The sequence below is a fragment of the Eleutherodactylus coqui genome, chromosome 1 (assembly GCF_035609145.1).
Source record: "Eleutherodactylus coqui strain aEleCoq1 chromosome 1, aEleCoq1.hap1, whole genome shotgun sequence".
NCBI classification, from domain to species: Eukaryota; Metazoa; Chordata; class Amphibia; order Anura; family Eleutherodactylidae; genus Eleutherodactylus; species Eleutherodactylus coqui.
In genome coordinates, this window is record NC_089837.1 from 290,420,528 (window position 1) to 290,431,479 (window position 10,952).

General features: G+C 45.0%; 1 protein-coding gene across 1 annotated transcript; it reads left to right on the plus strand.

Annotated features, from left to right (window-relative positions):
• Positions 1-73: 73 nt before the first annotated feature.
• Positions 74-10,225, plus strand: GPATCH3 (G-patch domain containing 3). The gene is made up of 6 exons (XM_066572934.1): positions 74-541; positions 2,262-2,680; positions 4,979-5,153; positions 8,078-8,256; positions 9,326-9,453; positions 9,644-10,225. The coding sequence occupies exons 1-6, from the start codon at positions 133-135 to the stop codon at positions 9,810-9,812; spliced, it is 1,479 nt and encodes a 492-aa protein (XP_066429031.1). The 5' UTR covers positions 74-132; the 3' UTR covers positions 9,813-10,225.
• The last annotated feature ends 727 nt before the right edge of the window (positions 10,226-10,952 follow it).

Here is a 10,952-nt window from a genome sequence, read left to right on the forward strand (position 1 = left end):
CCAATCGTGGTATATGCTCGCCGTGGACGGTCAGAGTGTAAGCTCCACCTTCCGCATCACTAGGCATCTAATAGGAGCAAGTCAGTGAGATGGCGGCTTGTCACGTGATCGGAGCCCCAGCCTGCCATTAAAATGGTTGAATGTGGTAGTCTGCCCCAACCAACATGGCGACAATTTCCTCCCATCATGAAGGCGGCGGGTGGTCACATGACTACAGCTGGAAAGATGGCGGAAGCAAGTACGCCGGTGCTGTTTCTGGTCAGCGGAATCCCCCGAAGGTTTCGTTCTGCTCATTTGCGTCATTATTTCAGTCAGTTCACAGAAAGCGATGGCTTCGTGCGCTTCCACTACCGGCACCGCCCGGAGCAGAGGGGGCCGCCGGCGGAGAGAGCCGCCACCTTCTGTTGTCCGGTCACCGTGCAGCCGCAGAGGGCGGAGGACTTCATGAAGATGTATCACGAGAAACCCTGGCTGGACCCGGCGGGGAACCAGGTGGCCGGGAGGTGCCTCATCCGCCGGGTCCGCGCCTCCCCGGCCGCAGGTAGGTGCGGGCTGCTTCCTACCTCATCTACTACTGGGGTTTGTTTGTTTTTCTTCCAAGCGATCGAACATTGTGTGAAAAAAGGCGCTGGTGAACAACCTCCTGGTCCTCCGCATGTTCTAGTCACTGCATGTTACACGGGACCGTAGCGCACAATCAGCCGCTGTGAGTCTCTCACGCCGTCAGGACACACAGATCTAAATCTTGGCGTTTTTTTTAACCACGATATTGAACGCATGTCGCAGCATTTGACAGGACTCACCGCCCCCCATTGTTGTGACGAGGTGCATTTAAAACATGCGAAAGTAGGGCAGCTCTCAAAAATCGCAGCGTTAGAAACGGCATGTTCCAGCGCAGGTCTGAGAAGCTCTATGGAGCGTTGTACGGCGGTTAGCGCAGTTCTCAATGCGTTCTAATCGCGGTGAGTGACATAAGGGGGGTGCGTTCTCCACCTAAAAGAACATGCCAGAAATACATTGCGAACCGTGGCAGTCCCAATCAGTGGTGTGCATCCTTGCCACGTGGTCTGACTGCACCCCTAGGGGGTGCTTATTTCTTTCCATTATTTATAGAGTGATGTAGTCGACTACATTGTTCTGTACGCCAAATAAAGAATTGGAAACGCTGGGTTCACACACGATGGATTTGCTGCGGAATTTCGCTGCAGGAAATCCGCCTGCGGGTGCTAATCCCATGGTTAGCCGGCCATGTGGACGAGATCTGTCAAAAATCTCATCCACAAGGATGGAAGCCTGTCGCGGCAAAGCCGGCGCTGTTGGGCGCATTCCCAGGACGCAGCATGACCTCCTTTCCATTAACTGCAGTTTTTAGGAGTAAGGTCAGACCCTTGGGCAGGCCTACACGGTGACATGATTGGCTATGGACTGTAGATTTGATTTCCCCACATGCCGCAGGTGTGTCTCGGCTCCGACGCTCACACTTGCCCCGGCGTGTCTGCCTCCGCTGCCCACAGTTCCTATCAGTGCTCCACTGTTGTCCGCTCCTCGCGGCTCCCTAACAGCAGTTATTCCTTGTGTCCCTGCTCTGCTGCTCACACTTCTCTGAGGCTGCTGTCCAGCGGCGTCTACCCACGACCTGACCCCGCTGCACTGACAGTTTGGACAAAGCAGTCCTGCGGCTGCGGCTCACCTTTCTCCCGACCCCCGCTGCTGTAATTTCGGCTGGCAGCTCTGGTGTTCCTGACCCCAACGCTGCAGTGATAGAAGGCTTCTCCTGCTGCAGTGCTGTGTCCAATGACAGCTCCGTCCCCCGCTGCTGACTCTGCAGGCCTGCTGTCGGCTGGGTTCATGGGGGTCAGCTTGGCTCCTTAGCTGCTGTGTGCCCCTTGGGGGATCGTGCAGGTAATGGTTGTGCCAGCGGGGCAATCCACCCACTGGCCAGCTGTAGCGGACATCCCAGCCAATCAGCTCCTGGGGGCGTGAACAGCCTGTCAAGCAGCCTGTATCTTGTCACGACCCACACTTCCGGTGGTGACAAGATACAATAGTACCATGGTATTGTTTTATCTTCCTTATTTGTTTCAATTGTCATACAGAAGGCAAGTACATCTCTATAATAAGCATGGTTGCCATTTACAAAGCCTATCTCTGTTGCCAGTATTTCAATGCGGCGGCTCCTAGACATAGATCTCTTTATACAATTAAATAACTGTTAAAAAAATGTCACATAACATGTTAATGGTATTGTTTCTCTTCTGCAGACCTCCAGGACTTCCCCTACAAGACTCGGGGTGAATTATTGGGGCCTCGAAGTTCAGCAGATGCAGAGAAGCCCGTAACCTCCTCAGATTTGCTGAGAATGTCCGAGCTCAATCCTCCAGCACTCATGCCCCAAGGAAACGTTGGCACCCCTTTGGGTGTATTCATGGAGCTAATACGCTCCTGCCGCTTGCCACCCAAGCTCATAACTCGCCTGGGTCTGCAGTTTCGTCGTTCAAGGCGGCGGTACAGCAGTGTTCCCTATGTTTATAGTGGGACAGAGAGGTCAGAAGTAGAAGAGGGCGTGTACAGCGCCAATGGACACGAGATAAGTGAAGCCGGCTGCATTGGATCAAACTGGCTCGCGTCAGATGTTCCTGAAGAGGAGAATGACCCTGAGCAGAAAACCCACTCTGAAGACGTAAGTCTTGAAATGACTGCGTCATGCGATGCGACATTTATCTTTCTTTTGTGGAAAGCGATCATTTGTATGTTGCTATCCCTCCCCATGAAGTATTTCACTAAGTGGAAGCCATGCATCTTTTATTCTTCAGATAAAAGTAGTTTTCAAATGAAGAATAGCTAGCCCTAAATGATGGGGTCTGTAGATGTCCATCAGGACCAGAGCTTCTCTTCCTCAATTAATATTTAAATCGTAACGCTTAAAAAGAAAAATTCATACCTGTGGATCCAAATCTGGCCCAAGTCTGGGATCTAGAACGCCTGCTAGAAAGAAAGGGTTAAATTGTGTAGAGTTCATGCATAGCACTTATGTCTGTCTGCATGCACATAGCATCACGTTCATCAGAAGTAGACCAAAAATCTCCATCTAGTAAAATTTGACATACACAACATGTGGAAAATCCACAGTGTAATACAGTCCATGAGACTTCAACAGTCTCTACACACTGCAGATGTCTTCAGCATGTATACTGACCTGTGCTGGGGCTTTTGAAGCCCTCAGTATGTCCGTTCTTTCTGTAGTTTTCACCTTTTTGCATTACTTGGGGTGGATTTGCTATTAATGTTGTTGTGAATTTCACCCATGTACAGGCTGAGAGATGACCGCAACAGACTTGTCTTCCTGATGTGTGTCAAAATAAAGTCCAGAGCTAAGAATCTGGACTCTATTTTGACACACAATTCTAGGTTCTAGCACTAAGGCCGGCTGTCCACGGGCAATGCAGTATCCCGCGGCGAATCTCCGCCGCCCAGGAGCCGCCGGCGAATCTCCGCCGGTCAGTCCTATCTAATAGATAGGCTGACCGCGGAGAATCGCAATGATTCTCCGCTCGTGGACAGGTGCCGGCGCTTTCCATAGCAATGCTATGAGAAACATCGGCCGGCGAATAAACTGCCGTGGACAGGGGGCCTAAGGCCCTGCTCATGCAGTGCAGTTTGATACAGATTTCATGTGCTGTTCATTTAATAGCGAGTTGTGTTTTTGGCGTGTAATTCTGAGATCCGCATTATGTGTAAAAAGAAAAGCAGGTGTGACGTGTGCTTTCTTCATGCAGATTAGTCCCATTATATTCGGGTAATCCGGGTGCGGATTCATGGCAACTGTAAATCCATGGCAAAAATCTGAGGCTTGGCCTTAGATTTCTGCAGTTTATTATATAGCAGGTCTGACATGGAAAATTACCTGATAAGCATGTCCTTAAATTTTATTTTGGACAGTCATTTTAAAGAGTAGCTCCCCTTCTCTTCCCCCCCCCCCCCCCCCCCCTTACTCAATTTGAAGCATTCAATCTTCAAATAACTGTGTAGCAGAAGAGGGCGCTCCAGTTGTGCTTACTGTTCTCTCTAGGGCAGGCACTACGGTTTCCATATAACAGATTAAGAAATGTGTCATTTTATTTTCTATCCTCCAGTGCCCCCATGATCTGTCTAGTCCCAGGTTGGTTTTATTACTGTCCTGTCCTGCTTCTGCCACCATCCCTGGGGGCTGTGTAAGGAGCTGTTGTGTGCTGCAGGCAGCTTCTTCCCTACACAGCAAACCCGCTCCCTGCCGGACAGATGCACTGTCATGCTCTCGGTGCATCAGGTGTACAGTACTGTATGTCATATGCCAAGACCCTGACAGTCATCGGCTCCAGTGGGGAACAGCTGCTGTAAAGGGAAGAATTGGTCTGCAGCACAGAACGGCTTCTCCTAACACAGTGCCCAGGGACAGTGGGGCAGGACCTTAATAAAACACTCATGGTGGGACAGACAGATTTGGGGCACATGATGATTATGATTGAAAACAAAATATAATAGAGACCTTCATTAATACCCTGTCATATGGGAATAGCTGTGCATGCACTAGAGAGAACAGTGCAGGCACAGCTCTAGAAGTCCCTCTTGTCTCTTGTGCTATGCAGTTAGGTGGAGACTGATTTTTCTTGGCCTTGTCTTCTGCTAGCTGCATAGCTGAAGAGGGCTTTTGTAAGAAAAATGTACAGAATAGGCTAATAAAACAGATGGCAAAAGATGTTTAAAATCTATTCTGTAAATTTGTTTTAATTGAAGGCCCGTTACTCTTGAAAAGCTAAATGTATGGCATATGTGCTTGGCAGGTTAGTAAGGATATCAAAGATGTTGTAGTGTTCTGTAGTCCCCCTTCATTCTGGAAATCCATGAAGGTCTGAACTCAAACTTCATTAGTGAAGACTTCTAAATTATACTTTTGTTTCTTTTTTTTTTTTTTTTTTTCCCCTTCCATTTTCTTTTGAAGGACAACGACACTTGTGAAGAATGGGAGCGTCATGAAGCTTTACATGAAGATGTCACGTCACAAGAACGATCTAAAGAACGTTTGTATGAGGAAGAAATTGAATTAAAGTGGGAGAAGGGTGGATCCGGATTAGTCTTCTACACAGATGCGCAGCTGTGGCAGGAGCAAGAAGGGGGTAAGATGAGTGCACTGAACAAATGTCAAGAGCTTCCTCCAGAACATGCTGGTGAATGATATAGTGAAGCCACTTACACATGGGTGAGCGCGATATCAAACTGAGAAATTCTACCCAATATTGCTCTCGTCAACCTGTGTTTTACAAGGGAATGTGAAGTAATGTTTCCCACCCCCCCTAGCAAAATCTCCTCACATCCCTTCTGTGAAATTATGAGTTTCATGCATGCTAGCAGATCAGAAGTGTTTCCCTTTGATCTTTTTAAAGGTAGGAGCACCTCTGGCCTATGGCTGAATAAGCTCAGGGCTCCTGGCTTTTAAGTTTTGGCTTGGTCTGTATAGCTCTGAGCCTGACCTATGGCTTATGAGCTTGGCCTGTTGGTTTTTGTATAGGATCTCCATGCCTTTTTCCTATGTCTTATGGTCTCTGGGCCCCGACCTATGACCTCGGCTTGGTCTGTGAATTTCCCACCCCAGTGAAAAAGTCAGTCTATGAAGCCTTGTTTACCTTACCATATGCTTTTAGTAACGTCCTGGGTAAAGAATACCTTTTAGATAAATGAGGTAAAGCTGTTCTGATGATTGCTTATGAACAAGATGAGAAGAACATGAGGTGCAGTTTTGGGTATATGTAGGTTACATGGGGAAAGATCAGATGATTGTTACCTTCCAAAAGAAATAGTTTCTCAAGCCACGTCATTATTTGAAGAACTATTCGTAAGGTGCCTTTACCCTTTACTTTTTGCTTTCATTAGAATACTGATCATTAGGCTCAGTTCTTGTTACTTTGGCCTCAGTTCTTGCGTAATAAGTGATCTACACAAATCATCTTTATTTATTTTCAGTTTAGAGCTGAAACTTAAACCTCTGCTTAGAGTTGTCCTAAGGTTTTATTATCCAATGTACAATGCCTTGGTGTAATATGTTGCTTTTCTGTGTGGCCCTTAAAAATATTAAACTTAGACAAATCAACGGGTTCCAATGGTATGACCGCCCGGTGTCTAAGGAAACTTAAGTAATGTGACAGACCATTGTTTGTTATATTTAAAGGCCCGTTTACACGGAACGATAATCGCTCAAACGACAGTTTGAGTGACCGTTTTGAGCGATCATCTTTGCATAACTCTTAAGTAGCTAATTAGCTACTAAAGAGTTAATGCAGTTGGAGTTGGATACTGCCGCGATGGCTCCGAGAACAATGCAGCTGTTTTGTATATGCAAACAACTGCATTGTTCTTGGCGCTTTCATCTGGTGTCCCGCTGAGAACTGCCAGCAGGATACCAGCTGAAAGAATACTATCAGCACCTTCCACTAAGCTGTCTGTGTGCGGTGTAAATAAGTCATTGCTCATTTCCAGCTGGCTAGAAATGAGTGATGAACGAACAGTGCATGATGGCCGTTCGTTTAGACACAACGATTATCGTTCAAAAGACTGCTTTTGAGCAATAATCGTTCTCTAAATGGGCCTTCAGGACTCTATAGTGATGGTGTCACTTCCACTGGATTAGCGCTTAACCAATGTGGTATGAATATTCATAAAGGGGTCAAAAAGTGAACCTACAAACTACAGACCAGTAAGTCTTGCTTCTATTGTTGGTAAAATGTTTGAAGAGATTCTAAGAGATGCTGTCCTGGAATAGCTGTATAACTCCATATCAGCATCGGTTTATGAGGGGTCACTCCTGTCAAACCAACCTGATCAGCTTCTATGAGAAGGCAAGTTCTAGACGGGACCAGGGAGAGTCACTGGATCTTGTGTATCTGGACTTTTCCAAAGCATTTGATACAGGTTGGTATATAGCTTGAATGCTTGGTCTTGGCAATAATGTGCGTAAGTAACTGGTTCAGTGATAGAAAGCAACAGGTGGTTATTAATGGTACATACTCTGGGTTACCATTACTAGTGGGGTGCCACAGGAGGTCAGTATTGGGGTGTAATAGGCAGAACCAGATGGACATATGTCTTTTTTCCAGCCTAACATACTATGTTACTATGATAAAAAGTGAGTTCTATTATCTGGTTGGCTATACTGGAGAAACCACTACAGCAAGGACCAACTGGATCCTTGGGACTAAAACGCTGGCATATTCAGGCAGTGGATAAAAATATGGAAACGCCAAAGCTGTCTTGCTTCTTTTTCATCACAACCCTATGAAATGATTGTCTGTCTCTGCCACTTAACCCACATTTCCGTCCACACTGGTGTTTGTCAGATGCAGTTTTTCTAGTCTTACTGTATGCGGTCATAATTTTGGATACTGCCTCGTGATACAGCAAAAGCTTCCACTACCTTTGCAACAGAGGCACCCACCATACAGGCCTCAACAATTTGACCGCATTGGAATTCTGTCAGCTCTGCCACGATTCCCTCAACTGTGCAGAATGCTATCTCTAAGACAAATGATGCTTACCACGTGTTGGCGCTCATCATTGCATCATGCAACTACAGCACTGCCTACTAACTCCGCTGTAGTACACATGTATGGATTCCGGACCATTAGGAGGGATCCACGTGGGAGTTTAATCATTAGCATTCAGCTGCCCTTTTGATATAGTTAAAACTTGTTGGTAGTATTGTGAAATATGATGTATGATCCCATGTAACGTAAGGCATGCATTTTGTACAGTGTCTCCATATCTTTGTACACACCCTGTATTTTTGTTAGAATGTCCATCTGGTTGTGTGACATGGTTTCTACATCGGGAGCAGAAAGTACCAACATCTTCATTTAACCATTTGGTATCCACAGCTTATTGGAGTTTCGCTAGTATTCTATTGGTGAATTCTCCAATCCGATGGGCTAGAATAGTACTTCAGGCTCCCCCAGTTATTTTCTATTATCTAGTTTCATCTCTTATAGGTGCAGTCATGGAAAACTGATTACCAGTAAACCTTGGTCGTTTTTGTTTTTCACGTTTCCAGATTTTGATGAACAGACAGCTGATGACTGGGATGTGGATATGAGCGAGTACTATGATCCTGGTACTGGAGACAAGGATGCTAAAGATTTTTTGAAGATGCGACTAGAGACCAGAAGACGAGAAGGACTGCACTCAGCCGGGGACGGACTTGATTTGGGTGGCTTTGAACGGTATACAAAGGTGAGAATAGCTGTCACTTCCTGATAATGCTGTTTTTGAAAGACAACTCTCTTGTATCCACGCCAAAATAGGTCTCATCTAGCATAAGAGTTAATTTTTGCTTTCTTGCCTCTGAGAAACTTTATTATTTGTTTGCACATATAAAAAAGAAGCAGGGGCAATTATTTACGTAGGACTAGAGGTGGCGGGGGTTATATTACTTGGTGTTGTCCTCTTCCCGGTTCGGCTGCTGACTTGCCAGTTGCTGAGTCCTACGTCATCTATCCAACATGGCCACATTGATTCTTTGCCTACCTGATGCACACTGAGCATTGGTGGTGCCTCTGTAGTATAAGATGCTGCTCTGATTGTCCAGCTGACCTATCAAGAAGCAGCATACGCTGAGTACTAATGCACAGTGATGCATAAACAGTGTCAAGGACAGGACTTGGATATGGTTGGCAGGGGGACACACTTTCTTTCATCTGTTTATTCCTTCTTGCTACTCATCTCATTATAGGTAACAGGTGGATCAGACTACATAGTTTTGTGTTTGTTACCATGGAGACACATAGGTCTGCAAAGGATCCATAGAAACTAAAAGGATATTGTTAATCTATTACAAACTTCCTTTGTCATTTTAGAGGTGTTGAAGCAAGTAAAAAAAAAATTGTATTAGTTTGCAAAGCAGGATTTGGACTTTAAGGCTGCCTGTAACTGATAAATCGCCCACGGAGCTCGCATGAAACGCTTTTCATAGGCTAACTATGGAAAGCGCAGCCCGACGTTCATGAGCGGAGAATCATAGAGATTGTCCGCTTGCGGGATTAATATCACGGCATGCTGTGATTATCCACGGTGAGCCTATCTATTAGATAGGCTTATCACAGAGACCTTACACTGCCCCTCCCTCCTCCCCCGTGGAGGAATATCGCTAGCGATATTTCGTCATAGCCGTGGACAGGCAGCCTTAATGCTTTTTACCTACAAATGGTCACTCAAGCGCTGGTAATTTTTGAGAACAAATGCAGGATTGTTGAACAGCACATATGTTTATCTAACTTTTCCCATGCTATTCATCTATAACCAGGGAGTTGGACGAAAGTTGATGGAGCGTCAAGGGTGGACATATGGAACAGGACTTGGATCAAGCGGATCAGGAATGCCAGAGGCATTAGAAAATGAAGGACAACATCCAAAATGCAAATATGGCTTTGGGTAAGGGTCTAGACAAGTAGAATAACTGTTGATTTGCCCCTTAACTCATCCTTGCTACTCTTCCCTACTGCTGTTTTTCTGTAACTATACATAATTTCCCTAGTGTACTTTTTATCTTTTTCTCTTTTTTTACTTAATGTATTGAGAATGGATTGCTGAATTTTAGTTTAACTCTTGGTTACTCCCCTAGTTATCATGGAGAAAAACTATCCAATTTCTGTCCAAAACGCAAGAAATCAAGACATTACATCTCTACGGTGTATGATGATCCACAAGAGGAAGACATGGGGGACACGTTATTGCGCCGTCAACCTTCTACAACTCTGAAACGGCGAAACAATCAGATGAGCTCTTTGTAGTGTTATATGGACCATGAATATTACAAAACTGACTTCTGCAACACAAGTTGTAGTCTGAAAACCTGTTCAAGGTGGCTGCCTCAAGCATATTGTAATGTTTGAGCAATAAAGTCAATTTGTCACCATTGATATGGTGCCCTATTTAAAAAAAACAATTTTTTTCTGTTTTAGTTGCTATTAACCAAATGGCAAATTATTTAGACTGGTCTAATAGTACAGGAGATGTAAAGATGGTGTCTCTGTATCATTCTAGTATGGTGACAGATCTGTTTTCAGTGCTACCTGGATTTTAACTATAGACAGTATTGTTTTCTTTTATAAATCTATACTCGGGTAATTTTATATGGTTTTATCAATGTAATTTATTTTTGCAGCAGCATTTATATAATTTGCTGATTAAAGTTCTACATTTTTACAAGAGTTATGGTAAAATTTATTAAAATGGAGCCAGAACCAAAAGTTCCAGAATAACTATATTTTGGGTCATGGGTAAGCATACTCCTGCTCCGAAGTGACCAGTGAAGTGTTCAAACCGTCCTCCTTAGTTTATAGGCCTGCACACTGCCTTCAGAGAAGAGCAACACTGTATGGTCTGTTTAATCCTCTGAAACAGAGCTGGCAGATTTCACTGCATGTTTACAGAAACCACCATTAGAATGACAATGCACTGGTACTTAGTGAGAAGTCTGCAAAAGCAACCCCTAACTTCCACCTGAAAAGATTGCGAAGTGTCTGAATTACACAAAATGGTCCGCTCAAAGACTAACTCAACATCTACAAAACTCAAAATGAGGCCAGGCTCACAAGAACATAAGTTTACATAATATGTGGTAATTTGCAGGCAGTCAAAGACCTTGCCTTGCGCGGTTTCGCTCACATTTGCATGTATGCATTGTGAGCACACATAAGAACACAGCATGGTCTATTTTGCTACAGATTACATTCCAGAGAGCCTTTTCTCTATGGGTGTGCAATCAATGCTGTCCATACGTAATTGCATTGCATATGGGCAACATATATACATGCCGTCGCAAAGCGACAGCTCGGGAAATTTAGATAAATATCGCTGCCGTATGCAGCAATAGGCTGGCTCTAAAGGGGTAAAACCCTACACGACTCGCGCAGGGTTTTACGCATACG